At 49.7% G+C, this 20,156-nt stretch overlaps 1 protein-coding gene across 1 annotated transcript in view; it reads right to left on the bottom strand.

Moving 5' to 3' along the window:
- Positions 1-20,156, bottom strand: part of LOC120063659 (FTS and Hook-interacting protein homolog) — a 68,515-nt gene that overhangs the window by 27,556 nt on the left and 20,803 nt on the right. The window contains exon 3 of the mRNA XM_039013955.1: positions 18,633-18,863. Within this exon, the coding sequence (XP_038869883.1) occupies positions 18,633-18,863 (231 nt within the window). The remainder of the gene's footprint in view (positions 1-18,632; positions 18,864-20,156) is intronic.

Below are 20,156 nucleotides of genomic sequence, written 5' to 3'. Positions count from 1 at the left end.
GGTGCACGGTGTTTCCTCCGACATATTGGTGCGGCTGGCTTCCGGGTTGGAGGCGCGCTGTGTTAAATAAGCAGTGCGGCTTGGTTGGGTTGTGCTTCGGAGGACGCATGGCTTTCAAACTTCGTCTCTCCCGAGCCCGTACGGGAGTTGTAGCGATGAGACAAGATAGTAATTACTAGCGATTGGATACCACGAAAATTGGGGAGAAAAGGGGGTAAAATGTATTTTAAAAAAAGAAGAAAAAAAAAAGGAATCCAAATAACTTCACAGATCTTCATTGTAAAGGGTTTAAACACGGTTTCCCATGATTGTTCAATGAACCATAAACAACTAATGAACATGCACCTGTGGAACGGCTTACAGACGGTAGGCAATTAAGATCAGAGTTATGAAAACTTAGGACACTAAAGAGGTCTTTCTACTGACTCTGAAAAACACCAAAAGAAAGATGCCCAGGGTCCCTGCTCATCTGCATGAACGTGGCTTAGGCATGCTGCAAGGAGGCATGAGGACTACAGATAAATTGCAATGTCCGTACTGTGAGATGCCTAAGACAGCGCTACTGGGAGACAGGACAGACAGCTGATCGTCCTCGCAGTGGCAGACCATGTGTAAAAACATCTGCACAGGATCGGTACATCTGAACATCACACCTGTGGGACAGGTACAGGATGGAAACAACAACTGCCCGAGACACCAGGAACGCACAATCCCTCCATCAGTGCTCAGACTGTCCACAATAGGCTGAGAGAGGCTGGACTGTGGGCTTGTAGAACTGTTGTAAGGCAGATCCTCACCAGACATCACCGGCAACAAATCTCACCTATGGGCAAAAACCCACCATCGCTGGACCAGACAGGACTGGCAAAAAGTGCTCTTCACTGACGAGTCGCGGTTGTCAGGGGTGATGGTCGGATTCACGTTTATCGTCGAAGGAATGAGCGTTACACCGAGGCCTGTATTCTGGAGCGGGATCGATTTGGAGGTGGAGGGTCCGTCATGGTTTGGGGCGGTGTGTCACAGCATCATCGGACTGAGCTTGTTGTCATTGCAGGCAATCTCAACGCTGTGCGTTACAGGGAAGACATCCTCCTCCCTCATGTGGTACCCTTCCTGCTGGCTCATCCTGACATGACCCTCCAGCATGACAATGCCACCAGCCATACTGCTCGTTCTGTGCATGATTTCCTGCAAGACAGGAATGTCAGTGTTCTGCCATGGCCAGCGAAGAGCCCGGATTTCAATCCCATTGAGCACGTCTGGGACCTGTTGGATCGGAGGGTGAGGGCTAGGGCCATTCTCCCCAGAAATGTCCAGGAACTTGCAGGTGCCTTGGTGGAATAGTTGGGTAACATCTCACAGCAAGAACTGGCAAATCTGGTGCAGTCCATGAGGAGGAGATGCACTGCAGTACTTAATGAGGCTGGTGGCCACACCAGATGCTAACTGTAACTTTTGATTTTGACCCCCCCTTTGTTCAGGGACACATTACTCCATTTCTGTTAGTCACATGTCTGTGGAACTTGTTCAGTTTATGTCTCAGTTGTTGAATCTTGTTATGTTCATTCAACTATTTACACATGTTAAGTTTGCTGAAAATAAACACAGTTGACAGTGAGAAGACGTTTCTTTTTTTGCTGAGTTTAGTTGATGCACAGTGCTGCACTCGGATCTGTAGTGGGAGGTAAACCCCTGGCATTTATAGCCTGACATCTGCACCTTCATTACTCCAGCTGGAGCTGGCCTGTTCTGGGGTTATGGTCTCAGCTGGAGCTGGCCTGTTCTGGGGTTATCATCTCAGCTGGAGCTGGCCTGTTCTGGGGTTATCATCTCAGCTGGAGCTGGCCTGTTCTGGGGTTATCATCTGAGCTGGAGCTGGCCTGTTCTGGGGTTATGATCTGAGCTGGAGCTGGCCTGATCTGGGGTTATGATCTCAGCTGGAGCTGGCCTGTTCTGGGGTTATGATCTCAGCTGGAGCTGGCCTGTTCTGGGGTTATGATCTCAGCTGGAGCTGGCCTGTTCTGGGGTTATCATCTCAGCTGGAGCTGGCCTGTTCTGGGGTTATCATCTCAGCTGGAGCTGGCCTGATCTGGGGTTATCATCTCAGCTGGAGCTGGCCTGTTCTGGGGTTATCATCTCAGCTGGAGCTGTTCTGGGGTTATGGTCTCAGCTGGCCTGTCCTGGGGTTATGATCTCAGCTGGAGCTGTTCTGGGGTTATGATCTCAGCTGGCCTGTTCTGGGGTTATGATCTCAGCTGGCCTGTTCTGGGGTTATGATCTCAGCTGGCCTGTTCTGGGGTTATGATCTCAGCTGGAGCTGTTCTGGGGTTATGGTCTCAGCTGGCCTGTTCTGGGGTTATGGTCTCAGCTGGCCTGTTCTGGGGTTATGGTCTCAGCTGGCCTGTTCTGGGGTTATGGTCTCAGCTGGAGCTGTTCTGGGGTTATGGTCTCAGCTGGCCTGTTCTGGGGTTATGATCTCAGCTGGAGCTGTTCTGGGGTTATGGTCTCAGGTGGAGCTGTTCTGGGGTTATGGTCTCAGCTGGAGCTGTTCTGGGGTTATGGTCTCAGCTGGAGCTGTTCTGGGGTTATGGTCTCAGCTGGCCTGTTCTGGGGTTATGGTCTCAGCTGGAGCTGTTCTGGGGTTATGGTCTCAGCTGGCCTGTTCTGGGGTTATGGTCTCAGCTGGAGCTGTTCTGGGGTTATGGTCTCAGCTGGAGCTGTTCTGGGGTTATGGTCTCAGCTGGAGCTGTTCTGGGGTTATGGTCTCAGCTGGAGCTGTTCTGGGGTTATGGTCTCAGCTGGAGCTGTTCTGGGGTTATGATCTCAGCTGGAGCTGTTCTGGGGTTATGGTCTCAGCTGGAGCTGTTCTGGGGTTATGGTCTCAGCTGGAGCTGTTCTGGGGTTATGGTCTCAGCTGGAGCTGTTCTGGGGTTATGGTCTCAGCTGGAGCTGTTCTGGGGTTATGGTCTCAGCTGGCCTGTTCTGGGGTTATGGTCTCAGCTGGCCTGTTCTGGGGTTATGGTCTCAGCTGGCCTGTTCTGGGGTTATGGTCTCAGCTGGCCTGTTCTGGGGTTATGGTGTCAGCTGGAGCTGTTCTGGGGTTATGGTGTCAGCTGGAGCTGTTCTGGGGTTATGGTGTCAGCTGGAGCTGTTCTGGGGTTATGGTGTCAGCTGGAGCTGTTCTGGGGTTATGGTGTCAGCTGGAGCTGTTCTGGGGTTATGGTGTCAGCTGGAGCTGTTCTGGGGTTATGATCTCAGCTGGAGCTGTTCTGGGGTTATGATCTCAGCTGGAGCTGTTCTGGGGTTATGATCTCAGCTGGAGCTGTTCTGGGGTTATGATCTCAGCTGGAGCTGTTCTGGGGTTATGGTCTCAGCTGGAGCTGTTCTGGGGTTATGATCTCAGCTGGAGCTGTTCTGGGGTTATGGTCTCAGCTGGAGCTGTTCTGGGGTTATGGTCTCAGCTGGAGCTGTTCTGGGGTTATGGTCTCAGCTGGCCTGTTCTGGGGTTATGGTCTCAGCTGGCCTGTTCTGGGGTTATGGTCTCAGCTGGCCTGTTCTGGGGTTATGGTCTCAGCTGGCCTGTTCTGGGGTTATGGTCTCAGCTGGCCTGTTCTGGGGTTATGGTCTCAGCTGGCCTGTTCTGGGGTTATGGTCTCAGCTGGCCTGTTCTGGGGTTATGGTCTCAGCTGGAGCTGTTCTGGGGTTATGGTCTCAGCTGGAGCTGTTCTGGGGTTATGGTCTCAGCTGGAGCTGTTCTGGGGTTATGGTCTCAGCTGGAGCTGTTCTGGGGTTATGGTCTCAGCTGGCCTGTTCTGGGGTTATGGTCTCAGCTGGCCTGTTCTGGGGTTATGGTCTCAGCTGGAGCTGTTCTGGGGTTATGGTCTCAGCTGGAGCTGTTCTGGGGTTATGGTCTCAGCTGGAGCTGGCCTGGTCTGGGGTTATGGTCTCAGCTGGAGCTGTTCTGGGGTTATGGTCTCAGCTGGAGCTGTTCTGGGGTTATGGTCTCAGCTGGAGCTGTTCTGGGGTTATGGTCTCAGCTGGAGCTGTTCTGGGGTTATGGTCTCAGCTGGAGCTGTTCTGGGGTTATGGTCTCAGCTGGAGCTGTTCTGGGGTTATGGTCTCAGCTGGAGCTGTTCTGGGGTTATGGTCTCAGCTGGAGCTGTTCTGGGGTTATGGTCTCAGCTGGAGCTGGCCTGTTCTGGGGTTATGATCTCAGCTGGAGCTGTTCTGGGGTTATGGTCTCAGCTGGAGCTGGCCTGTTCTGGGGTTATGGTCTCAGCTGGAGCTGTTCTGGGGTTATGGTCTCAGCTGGAGCTGTTCTGGGGTTATGGTCTCAGCTGGCCTGTTCTGGGGTTATGATCTCAGCTGGAGCTGTTCTGGGGTTATGGTCTCAGCTGGAGCTGTTCTGGGGTTATGGTCTCAGCTGGAGCTGTTCTGGGGTTATGGTCTCAGCTGGCCTGTTCTGGGGTTATGGTCTCAGCTGGAGCTGGCCTGTTCTGGGGTTATGGTCTCAGCTGGCCTGTTCTGGGGTTATGGTCTCAGCTGGAGCTGTTCTGGGGTTATGGTCTCAGCTGGAGCTGTTCTGGGGTTATGGTCTCAGCTGGAGCTGTTCTGGGGTTATGGTCTCAGCTGGAGCTGTTCTGGGGTTATGGTCTCAGCTGGCCTGTTCTGGGGTTATGGTCTCAGCTGGAGATGGCCTGTTCTGGGGTTATGGTCTCAGCTGGCCTGTTCTGGGGTTATGGTCTCAGCTGGAGATGGCCTGTTCTGGGGTTATGGTCTCAGCTGGAGCTGGCCTGTTCCCACACTTACACACGCACAACCTCTCCCTCTTATGCAAGCTCATCCATGAGTTCATTGGCACAGATTTGGGGAGGACCGCCAAGAGGCAGAGCACAGCGTCCGTCCAGCACAGATCTGCTGCCCAGAGCAAAGCCACACCACATCTGAGAGAGCAGCCAGGTCACAGCACAGCAGGCCATGTGGCCAGACCTCTCTCTCTCTCAGAGCTGCCAGTCTGTTACACCAACAACACAGCCTGGACTGGCCTGTAACTGGATACAATTGCAGCAGGAGACTGGCAGACAGCAGGGGACTGGCAGACAGCAGGGGACTGGCAGACAGCAGGGGACTGGCAGACAGCAGGGGACTTCTTCAGGGTCAGAGGTGTAGGCCGTCATTGTAATTAAGAATTTGTTCTTAACTGCCTTGCCTAGTTTAAATACAGGTTAAATATAATAAATAAAAAACTATTCAGTAACAGAAAGGAAACTTCTCCCTGGTAGTTGCTGTTGATTTGGACTCGTCGAGCATTGGAGCGTCGGACAGACAGACAAGTTCAATCAAACGGTTCAGAGAGGAATCTGGGAGAGGTGAGTACAGGAAGCCAACGGACGAGGTGAGTACAGGAAGCCAATGGAAGAGGTGAGTACAGGAAGCCAACGGACGAGGTGAGTACAGGAAGCCAACGGACGAGGTGAGTACAGGAAGCCAACGGACGAGGTGAGTACAGGAAGCCAACGGACGAGGTGAGTACAGGAAGCCAACGGACGAGGTGAGTACAGGAAGCCAACGGACGAGGTGAGTACAGGAAGCCAACGGACGAGGTGAGTACCGGAAGCCAACGGACGAGGTGAGTACCGGAAGCCAACGGACGAGGTGAGTACCGGAAGCCAACGGACGAGGTGAGTACAGGAAGCCAACGGAAGAGGTGAGTACAGGAAGCCAACGGAAGAGGTGAGTACAGGAAGCCAACGGAAGAGGTGAGTACAGGAAGCCAACGGAAGAGGAAGGTACAGGAAGCCAACGGACGAGGTGAGTACAGGAAGCCAATGGAAGAGGTGAGTACAGGAAGCCAACGGACGAGGTGAGTACAGGAAGCCAACGGACGAGGTGAGTACAGGAAGCCAACGGAAGAGGTGTGTACAGGAAGCCAATGGAAGAGGTGAGTACAGGAAGCCAATGGAATAGGTGAGTACAGGAAGCCAATGGAATAGGTGAGTACAGGAAGCCAATGGAATAGGTGAGTACAGGAAGCCAATGGAATAGGTGAGTACAGGAAGCCAATGGATTTGTTTGTCTACTTCACCTCACTTACCTTGTCAAATCAAATTTTATTGGTCACATACACATGGTTAGCAGATGTTAATGCGAGTGTAGCGAAATGCTTGTGCTAAGAACGCGAAGCAAGGCGGCCATCTGTCGGCGCCGGATGTGGGTGTTACGCAAGAGCCTGACTGGTGGTTAAGTCTGAAATGCAACCTGGGTAAACTAACCACACACCATGGGAAGGTCTCAGACAAACAGCAAAGACAAGAGTACTTTGTTTAACTTTGTCGTTGCAAACTAGGCTATATAGCTGGGGTTGACAGTAACGTGGCAGGGGAGAGAGAAACAGCATTTTGCACAGGAGAGGAGAGAGCAAAGAATCAGAGGCTGCGGTCCACAAATACTTAAAAAGACACACCTTCGTCCATCTAAATATTAGACCACGATGAATGAACTGGGCTTTGGGAGAAATCAAATTCAAAACTATTTAAAAAAACAGAGGAAAATGTTGATTTTATTATAAGAAAGTAATCTAATTTAATAGCAGGAAAAATATGTCATGTTGCTTACATAATGTGTGCATGTGCCTTTAAAAATGTGGTCTGGAACTTTGGTGACTACTAGGGGCCTGCGGTCCAAACACTTAAGACACACCCTCGTCCACTTACCCTCGCCTTATGCCCTTGGGGGGGAATCCCTGTCGCCATCTTGGCGGGTGGTCCAAATGATTAGCCAAGCAAGGGAAATTTGCAACGTAAGCCCCTCAGCCCTCGTTTTTAGTGGGCTTTGCGAGTGTATAATAATGTCATCCCGGGGCCTGAAACTTCCCATAATTCAATTCACCACGATTGTACATCCGCTAAGAAAAGTCAATGAAAACTTAAAAACAACATCAATGGAGAAGTCAACATACAAGTGTAAGTAAAATACGAATGCAAATAAGTTACAAATTGTACCACTAATGCACAAACACGTCTCGTTAAAAAGTAAATATGTTTCTGTTTGGTTATCTTTTGGAAATTATTTTAAGTGTTTGGACCGCAGTCAGTCTTGTTTGAGTTGATTCATGAACAGGAAGACAAAGGTAGGTGTCAAAGAGGTGTGTGTGTGTGTGTGTGTGTGTGTGTGTGTGTGTGTGTGTGTGTGTGTGTGTGTGTGTGTGTGTGTGTGTGTGTGTGTGTGTGTGACTGTATTAAAAAGTCTCCCCCCCCCCCGTTGGTCTACAACTCTGTTGATCCTCTCTGTTAAGGAGATCAGACTGAAGCTCATACATGATTTCGTCATAGTGGAGTACACAACACAGTACAGGAGAGGACAAGAGAAGGGTTACAGGGAAGGGAGGAGAGCCAACCACATACTGCAAAGACACAGGCGGCATTACACACAGCAAACAGACAGGCGGCATTACACACAGCAAACAGACAGACGGCATTACACACAGCAAACAGACAGACGGCATTACACACAGCAAACAGACAGACGGCATTACACACAGCAAACAGACAGGCGGCATTACACACAGCAAACAGACAGGCGGCATTACACACAGCAAACAGACAGGCGTCATTACACACAGCAAACAGACAGGCGGCATTACACACAGCAAACAGACAGGCGGCATTACACACAGCAAACAGACAGGCGGCATTACACACAGCAAACAGACAGGCGGCATTACACACAGCAAACAGACAGACGGCATTACACACAGCAAACAGACAGACGGCATTACACACAGCAAACAGACAGGCGGCATTACACACAGCAAACAGACAGGCGGCATTACACACAGCAAACAGACAGGCGGCATTACACACAGCAAACAGACAGGCGGCATTACACACAGCAAACAGACAGACGGCATTACACACAGCAAACAGACAGGCGGCATTACACACAGCAAACAGACAGACGGCATTACACACAGCAAACAGACAGACGGTATTACACACAGCAAACAGACAGACGGCATTACACACAGCAAACAGACAGACGGCATTACACACAGCAAACAGACAGGCGGCATTACACACAGCAAACAGACAGGCGGCATTACACACAGCAAACAGACAGGCGGCATTACACACAGCAAACAGACAGGCGGCATTACACACAGCAAACAGACAGACGGCATTACACACAGCAAACAGACAGGCGGCATTACACAGCAAACAGACAGGCGGCATTACACACAGCAAACAGACAGGCGGCATTACACACAGCAAACAGACAGGCGGCATTACACACAGCAAACAGACAGACGGCATTACACACAGCAAACAGACAGGCGGCATTACACACAGCAAACAGACAGGCGGCATTACACACAGCAAACAGACAGGCGGCATTACACAGCAAACAGACAGGCGGCATTACACACAGCAAACAGACAGGCGGCATTAGAGATTAGGGACGAGGTGATGATGTCACCCTGAGCCCTGCCAGGCTGGAGGGGGTCGAGGGGGTGTATGAAGGGTGAGGGGTGTCTCTGGGGTCCCAGACACACAGGCTCACTGTTCTCCAACCCTAACCAGTCATTACAGACCCTAACCAGTCATTACAGACCCTAACCAGTCATTACAGACCCTAACCAGTCATTACAGACCCTAACCAGTCATTACAGAGCCAACTCTAACCAGTCATTACAGAGCCTAACCAGTCATTACAGAGCCAACTCTAACCAGTCATTACAGAGCCTAACCAGTCATTAGAGCCAACCCTAAACCAGTCATTACAGAGCCAACCCTAACCAGTCATTACAGAGCCAACCCTAACCAGTCATTACAGAGCCAACCCTAACCAGTCATTACAGAGCCTAACCAGTCATTACAGAGCCACCCCTAACCCGTCATTACAGAGCCACCCCTAACCAGTCATTACAGAGCCAACCCTAACCAGTCATTACAGAGCCAACCCTAAACCAGTCATTACAGAGCCAACCCTAAACCAGTCATTACAGAGCCAACCCTAACCAGTCATTACAGAGCCAACCCTAACCAGTCATTACAGAGCCAACCCTAAACCAGTCATTACAGAGCCAACCCTAAACCAGTCATTACAGAGCCAACCCTAAACCAGTCATTACAGAGCCAACCCTAACCAGTCATTACAGAGCCAACCCTAAACCAGTCATTACAGAGCCAACCCTAACCAGTCATTACAGAGCCAACCCTAACCAGTCATTACAGAGCCAACCCTAAACCAGTCATTACAGAGCCAACCCTAAACCAGTCATTACAGAGCCAACCCTAACCAGTCATTACAGAGCCAACCCTAACCAGTCATTACAGAGCCAACCCTAAACCAGTCATTACAGAGCCAACCCTAACCAGTCATAACAGAGCCAACCCTAAACCAGTCATAACAGAGCCAACCCTAAACCAGTCATTACAGAGCCAACCCTAAACCAGTCATTAGAGCCAACCCTAACCAGTCATTACACAGTAAGCTGAACAGATGTAATCACCAGTAAGCCAGACAAGTGAATAGGCATCAAACGTCCCAATGCAAAGTGACCTCCCTTCTCTATTAATTGGAGTCACGACATAAAACTAATCAGAATTCCAAAGTCATGGCCTAAAATATTTTTACAGGAAGTGGAAGTGAAGTGTACCTATAACGTAAACTCCAACAAAACTTCAAATTTAAACCAAAATCGCTTGCACTCATGAGTAACGTTGCACAGTAAACCCAAACTTCGGTACTTTTTTCGATACTAGAACGTGGGAAAACGTTTCGGTACTAGAATTTTAGTTACTTTAAAAAGTACTTCTGTTTTTACGTTGTCTACTGATGGAGAGAGGAGCAAATCTGACACCGTGCCTGCTCCACTCACTCATCTCTAGCCTGCCACGAGGAACCACTGAATAATGCACCACGGCATGTAGAGATGTTGAAACGGTTATTTACTGTTTCCAAAACAATGTCCAGTACAGGCTAGAACACTACAAATCAAGAAGGAAAAAAACATGACCTTCAAGGTTTGTAGGCCAACTTTCCTTACTAGCTTACAGCTGAAACCAACATCAAGATACAGTAACAAAATATTGCTGATTAAAGCAGATTGTCACCCAAAAAATGTTGGGGACTTCGTCTCCCCCGCCTCACGTCTCTCCCAGTCAAGATCATCTTGTAATCTTGTAATTATTCGCTCCTATGGCCTATTTATTGCCTACCTCCTCATGCCTTTTGCACACATTGTATATAGATTCTCTTTTTTTTCTCTTCTTTTTTTCTACCATGTTATTGACTTGTTTATTGTTTACTCCATGTGTAACTCTGTGTTGTTGTCTGTTCACACTGCTTTGCTTTATCTTGGCCAGGTCGCAGTTGCAAATGAGAACTTGTTCTCAACTAGCCTACCTGGTTAAATAAAGGTGAAATAAAAAAATAAAAAATCATCTTTGCTCTAGCCTCACTGACTGTGTGTGAATGACATCATGGGTCTTAAATGTTGATCAGTACAATAAAATATGTCCCAAATGGAAGTTAAACTAATTGTTTTTCCATCTGTAGCCTCCGATGAAAAACATTTGCCAAAACAAGTTCAATAAATCAATGCATGTACACACTCCAATGGAATATTCACTCACCTGTATTGTGAATAGGCCTAGGCTACATCTTGAATTTACCCAGTTTATCAACAGAGATGTACCATTTAAATACATGATTTCGATTATGTTATGTAGTTAGACTGGTAAAAAACTAAGTCAAATTGATTGTATGACGTTATAATTGATTCATTAAATTAATCCGTTCAAAAATCTAACATTTAAAGTGAAATGATATTGAACTCGAAAGACCAAGTGCCATTCTGTGACTGGCAATTACGCCTTATTTTCTTGCCGTGGTATCGTTTTGGTATCGATGTATCGTGATGGTATCGATGTATCGTTTTGGTATCGATGTATCGTGATGGTATCGAGTATCGTGGTGGTATCGATGTATCGTGGTGGTATCGATGTATCGTGGTGGTATCGATGTATCGTGGTGGTATCGATGTATCGTGGTGGTATCGATGTATCGTGGTGGTATCGATGTATCGTGGTGGTATCGATGTATCGTGATGGTATCGAGTATCGTGGTGGTATCGAGTATCGTGGTGGTATCGAGTATCGTGGTGGTATCGATGTATCGTGGTGGTATCGAGTATCGTGGTGGTATCGAGTATCGTGGTGGTATCGAGTATCGTGATGGTATCGATGTATCGTGATGGTATCGAGTATCGTTTTGGTATCGATGTATCGTGGTGGTATCGAGTATCGTGGTGGTATCGAGTATCGTGGTGGTATCGAGTATCGTGGTGGTATCGAGTATCGTGGTGGTATCGAGTATCGTGGTGGTATCGAGTATCGTGACGGTATCGAGTATCGTGACGGTATCGAGTATCGTGACGGTATCGATGTATCGTGACGGTATCGAGTATCGTGGCGGTATCGAGTATCGTGACGGTATCGAGTATCGTGGCGGTATCGAGTATCGTGGCGGTATCGAGTATCGTGGCGGTATCGAGTATCGTGGCGGTATCGAGTATCGTGGCGGTATCGAGTATCGTTTTGGTATCGAGTATCGTGGTGGTATCGATGTATCGTGGTGGTATCGATGTATCGTGGTGGTATCGAGTATCGTGGTGGTATCGAGTATCGTGGTGGTATCGAGTATCGTTGTGGTATCGATGTATCGTGGTGGTATCGATGTATCGTGGTGGTATCGAGTATCGTGATGGTATCGAGTATCGTGATGGTATCGATGTATCGTGATGGTATCGAGTATCGTTTTGGTATAGAGTATCGTGAGACTAAACCTGGTATCGGTACGAAGACAAAATTCTGGTATCGTGATACTGGTTTCAATACATTTTTTCAGCCAACTTAAAAGCAAAGACTTTATGAATTAATTTGTTACAAGTCAATTTGCAAGGTTGCTAGCCAGCTAGCCTGCTTGACGTCAGCCCCCATACCGGCCTGCTTGCCGTCAGCCCCCATACCGGCCTGCTTGACGTCAGCCCCCATACCGGCCTGCTTGACGTCAGCCCCCATACCGGCCTGCTTGACGTCAGCCCCCATACCGGCCTGCTTGACGTCAGCCCCCATACCGGCCTGCTTGACGTCAGCCCCCATACCGGCCTGCTTGACGTCAGCCCCCATACCGGCCTGCTTGACGTCAGCCCCCATACCGGCCTGCTTGACGTCAGCCCCCATACCGGCCTGCTTGACGTCAGCCCCCATACCGGCCTGCTTGACGTCAGCCCCCATACCGGCCTGCTTGACGTCAGCCCCCATACCGGCCTGCTTGACGTCAGCCCCCATACCGGCCTGCTTGACGTCAGCCCCCATACCGGCCTGCTTGACGTCAGCCCCCATACCGGCCTGCTTGACGTCAGCCCCCATACCGGCCTGCTTGACGTCAGCCCCCATACCGGCCTGCTTGACGTCAGCCCCCATACCGGCCTGCTTGACGTCAGCCCCCATACCGGCCTGCTTGACGTCAGCCCCCATACCGGCCTGCTTGACGTCAGCCCCCATACCGGCCTGCTTGACGTCAGCCCCCATACCGGCCTGCTTGACGTCAGCCCCCATACCGGCCTGCTTGACGTCAGCCCCCATACCGGCCTGCTTGACGTCAGCCCCCATACCGGCCTGCTTGACGTCAGCCCCCATACCGGCCTGCTTGACGTCAGCCCCCATACCGGCCTGCTTGACGTCAGCCCCCATACCGGCCTGCTTGACGTCAGCCCCCATACCGGCCTGCTTGACGTCAGCCCCCATACCGGCCTGCTTGACGTCAGCCCCCATACCGGCCTGCTTGACGTCAGCCCCCATACCGGCCTGCTTGACGTCAGCCCCCATACCGGCCTGCTTGACGTCAGCCCCCATACCGGCCTGCTTGACGTCAGCCCCCATACCGGCCTGCTTGACGTCAGCCCCCATACCGGCCTGCTTGACGTCAGCCCCCATACCGGCCTGCTTGACGTCAGCCCCCATACCGGCCTGCTTGACGTCAGCCCCCTACCGGCCTGCTTGACGTCAGCCCCCTACCGGCCTGCTTGACGTCAGCCCCCTACCGGCCTGCTTGACGTCAGCCCCCTACCGGCCTGCTTGACGTTAGCCCCATACCGGCCTGCTGACGTTAGCCCTATACCGGCCTGCTGACGTTAGCCCTATACCTGCCTGCTGACGTTAGCCCTATACCAGCCTGCTGACGTTAGCCCTATACCAGCCTGCTGACGTCAGCCCCATACCAGCCTGCTGACGTTAGCCCTATACCGGCCTGCTGACGTTAGCCCTATACCTGCCTGCTGACGTTAGCCCTATACCAGCCTGCTGACGTTAGCCCTATACCAGCCTGCTGACGTCAGCCCCATACCGGCCTGCTGACGTTAGCCCTATACCGGCCTGCTGACGTTAGCCCCCTACCGGCCTGCTGACGTTAGCCCCCTACCGGCCTGCTGACGTTAGCCCCCTACCGGCCTGCTGACGTCAGCCCCCTACCAGCCTGCTGACGTTAGCCCTATACCAGCCTGCTGACGTTAGCCCTACCAGCGTCAGCCAAATGCTATCAACACCTAGCGTTCCAACGTTTTGGAAATGCATAACTTTTGCTATATGCAATTATCTTACCCAGCAAGCTAGCCAGACAGCTAACACTATCTATTAAGCCAACTAACCATTAGCTAGCCAGCCAGCCTAGTCAACCACTACGGTTATGGTCGGCAAGCTTGAGCCCAAATACTGGAGACCTGCTAGAACACATGATGCAGCATGTTCCCCATCTGCTTCTTGTTTACATCACACTTCCTGAGATTGGTGGATTGTAGCTCATCACCGCTAACACTTGGTCTGGAATGTAATTGCATGCTAGCATGGCTAGTGGCTAACGTTAGCCAGCTTGAGCTAGCACTCAAACTCAGTAGCACAGAGTAGAGAAATAGTGCATTGTGGGTAGTTTAGAAGATATCCAGAAATTATTTAATAAATATGTGTAATAACACAACATAACTATGTACTTGTGGGCAACCAGATCGTGACTACAACTAATAAGTATTTGACCACACTGTTGTTACATTAGTGAGTAAAAACTCATGCTTTCCTGCCCTTTAATCTAATCCAAACAATGAGATGAAATGAAGATCCTACATCTACATTTCATCACTTTTGTTGATGAGTATTTTCCTGTACAGCAGGAAATGCAAACTTGTAGTTTATTCGAGGTTTAAAAAGGGCTTCTAAAAGTTGTTCATTCCCACTTTAAAAAAATGTCGGACTTGATTTGTCCTAACGAAAAATGTATCAAACCTAACAAAATATGTCCATTAAATTATAGATGGGTTGGCTGTCAATGTAACGAAAAAGATGTGCACGTCGATGTGGCTGGAAAGTGTGTGTTATGAGCAACAATGAAAAGAAGCTGCATAGTGGGGAATCGGAGGTTAATCGTTTTCAGCTCGTTATTGATACCTGTCTGTTATTTTGACCAATGTCCTGTCTATACTAATATGGCAACAACAACAAAAAATCGCTAGCTAGCAAACCAGCAACTGTAAGGACGTATTTGACAGACAAGTGCTCATTGTGCAAATGTTATTTCAATAAACATTTGTAGACTAAACATATTGTAATGAAACAGCAGGGAGCAGGTCAACAAACATGTCTGTGTTGCTTTCACATGGATTAGGCTACTGACTGTAGTATAGACAATATAATAATGGTCCCGTGTGACTCAGTTCGATTCCCACGGGAAACCAGTACAAAACAATGTATCCACTCACTACTGTAAGTCGCTCTGGATAAGCATAGAGGTAGATTTAGTAATTTAGTAAATTACTAAAATGTCAAATGTAAATAATAATAATAATTATGCCATTTAGCAATTCTGCAGCATTGAAGGCCCCCCAAGAACACAGTGGCCTCCATCATTCTTAAAATGGTAGAAGTTTAGAACCACCAAGACTCTTCCTAGAGCTGGCCGCCTGTCTAAACACAACAATTGTGAGGAGAGCCTTGGTCATGAAGAACCCGATGGTCACTCTGACAGAGTTCCTCTGTGGAGATAGGAGAGCCTTGCAGAATTGCACCAATCAGGCCTTTATGGTAGAGTGGCCAGACAGAACCCACTCCTCATTAAAAGGCACAACAGCCCACTTGCAGTTGGCAAAAAGGCACTTAAAAGGACTCTCAGACCATGAGAAACAAGATTATCTGGTCTGATGAAACCAAGATTGAACTCTTTGGCCTGATTGCCAAGCGTCACGTCCGGAGGAAACCTGGCACCATCCTACTCATCTCTTTCCTCTACATTAGTGCCCGGGGAGTAGTGCACTGTGAGTGAAGTGCTGAAAGGCTCATTTCCAGAAGCACACAGGCACAGAAGTTGGTCAAATGAACCCAGAAGTCTACTGAAGTGTGACTTTGTCCTTGCAAGATCTCTTAATCCCCCCCCCCCCCATCCGCCCTTTCAAGGGGCAGCTGAATTTTTTTTACTCACCTACGTGACTCAAATATTTGAGTGTACATTGTGCTTGATTGAGCATGGAAACACTCCAAAAACATTTATTCATGGTCTTTTGGTCCTTTATTATCACCATCATTGAAACAACTCAAACTTTCATTGTGCTCCTAAATGTCTATGTGGTCCTTTAAAAAGAATAAATTCCCGAATTTTATATATACACTGCTCAAAAAAATAAAGGGAACACTTAAACAACACAATGTAACTCCAAGTCAATCACACTTCTGTGAAATCAAACTGTCCACTTAGGAAGCATCACTGATTGACAATAAATTTCACATGCTGTTGTGCAAATGGAATAGACAAAAGGTGGAAATTATAGGCAATTAGCAAGACACCCCCAATAAAGGAGTGGTTCTGCAGGTGGTGACCACAGACCACTTCTCAGTTCCTATGCTTCCTGGCTGATGTTTTGGTCACTTTTGAATGCTGGCGGTGCTTTCACTCTAGTGGTAGCATGAGACGGAGTCTACAACCCACACAAGTGGCTCAGGTAGTGCAGCTCATCCAGGATGGCACAACAATGCGAGCTGTGGCAAGAAGGTTTGCTGTGTCTGTCAGCGTAGTGTCCAGAGCATGGAGGTGCTACCAGGAGACAGGCCAGTACATCAGGAGACGTGGAGGAGGCCATAGGAGGGCAACAACCCAGCAGCAGGACCGCTACCTCCGCCTTTGTGCAAGGAGGAGCACTGCCAGAGCCCTGCAAAATGACCTCCAGCAGGCCACAAATGTGCATTTGTCTGCTCAAACGGTCAGAAACAGACTCCATGAGGGTGGTATGAGGGCCCGACGTTCACAGGTGGGGGTTGTGCTTACAGCCCAACACCGTGCAGGACGTTTGGCATTTGCCAGAGAACACCAAGATTGGCAAATTCGCCACTGGCGCCCTGTGCTCTTCACAGATGAAAGCAGGTTCACACGCACATGTGACAGCCGTGACAGAGTCTGGAGATGCCGTGGAGAACATTCTGCTGCCTGCAACATCCTACAGCATGACCGGTTTGGCGGTGGTTCAGTCATGGTGTGGGGTGGCATTTCTTTGGGGGGCCGCACAGCCCTCCATGTGCTCGCCAGAGGTAGCCTGACTGCCATTAAGTACTGAGATGAGATCCTCAGACCCCTTGTGAGACCATATGCTGGTGCGGTTGGCCCTGGGTTCCTCCTAATGCAAGACAATGCTAGACCTCATGTGGCTGGAGTGTGTCAGCAGTTCCTGCAAGAGGAAGGCATTGATGCTATGGACTGGCCCGCCCGTTCCCCAGACCTGAATCCAATTGAGCACATCTGGGACATCATGTCTCGCTCCATCCACCAACGCCACGTTGCACCACAGACTGTCCAGGAGTTGGCGGATGCTTTAGTCCAGGTCTGGGAGGAGATCCCTCAGGAGAGCATCCGCCACCTCATCAGGAGCATGCCCAGGCGTTGTAGGGAGGTCATACAGGCACGTGGAGGCCACACACACTACTGAGCCTCATTTTGACTTGTTCTAAGGACACTATATCAAAGTTGGATCAGCCTGTAGTGTGGTTTTCCACTTTAATTTTGAGTGTGACTCCAAATCCAGACCTCCATGGGTTGATAAATTTTATTTCCATTGATAATTTTTGTGTGATTTTGTTGTCAGCACATTCAACTATGTAAAGAAAAAAGTATTTAATAAGAATATTTCATTCATTCAGATCTAGGATGTGTTATTTTAGTGTTCCCTTTATTTTTTTGAGCAGTGTATATATATAATATATATATCCTTGAAAAGCTTTCTTTGTTTCCCGCTTTCTTCTTTTGTCATGGTATCGTTTCGGTATCGAGTATTGTGATACTAAAACCTGGTATTGGTTTCAAAGTCTAAATACACTAGATACACCATCATCATCATCATCACCGGGGGATCAACATGTGTCCGCCAGAGGGGAAACAGACAGTCGTTCCAGATCCTTAGTGAGATACAAGCAGTCCACAAACCCACAGAGAGAAAGTTAGTGGAGGCAATACTGAATCATGGGTTTAAACATGTAGCACTTTGTTAGTGAAGTCGTGGGCGGTGTTTGCAGACTATTTTTTGTACATCTTTGACAGTGCTACTGTATCTTTTTTGACACGCAAAGACCCAAACGGCGTTCCATAGTATGTCGTTGAAACTAATAGCAGTTACGCTATTACTGTGTATCTCCGGTAGGGCAACATCTGAAAAATAGCACACTTGGTAGTGTGTAACGGTGATCAACCAGTTGGCGAAAGCCGACATCACCCACGACAGAGAACGGTTGATTGTCAAGGGTAATGAATTCCCATTATCTTGGCATTAGCGGATTTCACCTTTGAGTTGTCTCACTGAAATGTTCGTACTCTTTCAAATGACTGCTGGACTTGTTGACTGCTCGATCCACACAGCAGACCACACATCCACACAGCAACCCTAACCAGCCATTACAGACCCTAACCAGTCATTACAGAGCCAACCTCGATCCACACAGCAGACATTGCTGCTGGACTTGTTGTCTGCTCGATCCACACAGCAGACATTGCTGCTGGACTTGTTGACTGCTCGATCCACACAGCAGACATTGTGGGCTAGTTTAGGAATGCTGTGTTGCAGGTGTAGCGCAACATTTTTTACGTGGCTTCATTACGTCATGTTACCTACGTTATATAGGTATGCACGCCAACTTTGACACCGGTTTTTCCACATCGCCGTTAAACTAGACATCGGGCCGATATCGACGTTGGCATTTTTAGCTAATATCGTCCGATTCCGATATGTTCACCGATAGATCGTGCATCCCTAGTTTAAACATGTTAACGTATTTGTTCTTGCTATGGGTTTTCCTGATAATCCTGTCACACTGAAATCAGGATAATCCAGAACTAAGGTATTCTTCACACCAACAGCGAAAGAACAGAAAGAGCCATGTCCCATACCACCCTTACCCCCATTAGTTCAGTTTGTGTCTAACTTTTCACGTGTAATTGCTTTCTGCTGTTGTAATGCAGGGCTCCCTTGAAAAAGAGACCTTGGTCTCAATGGGACTACTGCCTAAATAAAAGTTAAATATAAATACATTAAATAAATCCCTCACCGGGCAGAAGTAGGAGTTCTCTGCAATGTAGCGTGCCACTCCCTGGTTGCTGGCGGAGGTTGCCATGACGAGGAGGAGGGCGTCGCGGGCCTGCTGTCCGATGGCTCCGTCACGGTGGATGAAGGGAACCAGCAGGGAGAAGATGAGCAGGTTGGTAGGCCCGTGTTGCACCGGGGCCGTCCTGAACAACAGCTCCAACACAGCAGGAGCCCGCGCCATCGACACACAGATCTGGTGATGTTGAGATCACAATATATTTTTCTTTTCATGAAACATAAACACACACAAAACGACGTGACACAATGAACAGGGCTAACATTATATGAATTACAAAAGGTTTAACAGCTCAACAGTAGCCACCCACGCCTACAACCACCTCATGCCACCCACGCCTGCAACCATCTCATGCCACCAACCATCTCATGCCACCCACGCCTCAAACCATCTCATGCCACCCACGCCACCAACCATCTCATGCCACCCACGCCTCAAACCATCTCATGCCACCCACGCCTCCAACCATCTCATGTCACCCACGCCTCCAACCATCTCATGCCACCCACGCCTCCAACCATCTCATGTCACCCACGCCTCCAACCATCTCATGTCACCCACGCCTCCAACCATCTCATGTCACCCACGCCTCCAACCATCTCATGCCACCCACGCCTCAAACCATCTCATGCCACCCACGCCTCCAACCATCTCATGTCACCCACGCCTCCAACCATCTCATGTCACCCACGCCTCCAACCATCTCATGCCACCCACGCCTCCAACCATCTCATGCCACCCACGCCTCCAACCATCTCATGCCACCCACGCCTCCAACCATCTCATGCCACCCACGCCTCCAACCATCTCATGCCACCCACGCCTCCAACCATCTCATGTCACCCACGCCTCCAACCATCTCATGCCACCCACGCCTCCAACCATCTCATGCCACCCACGCCTCCAACCATCTCATGCCACCCACGCCTCCAACCATCTCATGCCACCCACGCCTCCAACCATCTCATGCCACCCACGCCTCCAACCATCTCATGCCACCCACGCCTCCAACCATCTCATGCCACCCACGCCTCCAACCATCTCATGCCACCCACGCCTCCAACCATCTCATGTCACCCACGCCTCCATCCACCTCATGCCACCCACGCCTCCAACCACCTCATGCCACCCACCTCATGCCACCCACGCCTCCAACCATCTCATGCCAACCATCTCATGTCAGCCACGCCTCCAACCATCTCATGCCACCCACGCCTCCAACCACCTCATGCCACCCACGCCTCCATCCACCTCATGCCACCCACGCCTCCATCCACCTCATGCCACCCACGCCTCCAACCATCTCATGTCACCCACGCCTCCATCCACCTCATGCCACCCACGCCTCCAACCACCTCATGCCACCCACCTCATGCCACCCACGCCTCCAACCATCTCATGCCAACCATCTCATGTCAGCCACGCCTCCAACCATCTCATGTCACCCACGCCTCCAACCATCTCATGTCA

The sequence above is a fragment of the Salvelinus namaycush genome, chromosome 19 (genome assembly GCF_016432855.1).
Source record: "Salvelinus namaycush isolate Seneca chromosome 19, SaNama_1.0, whole genome shotgun sequence".
Classification (NCBI taxonomy): Eukaryota; Metazoa; Chordata; class Actinopteri; order Salmoniformes; family Salmonidae; genus Salvelinus; species Salvelinus namaycush.
This window is presented reverse-complemented; position numbering and strand designations above follow the sequence as displayed.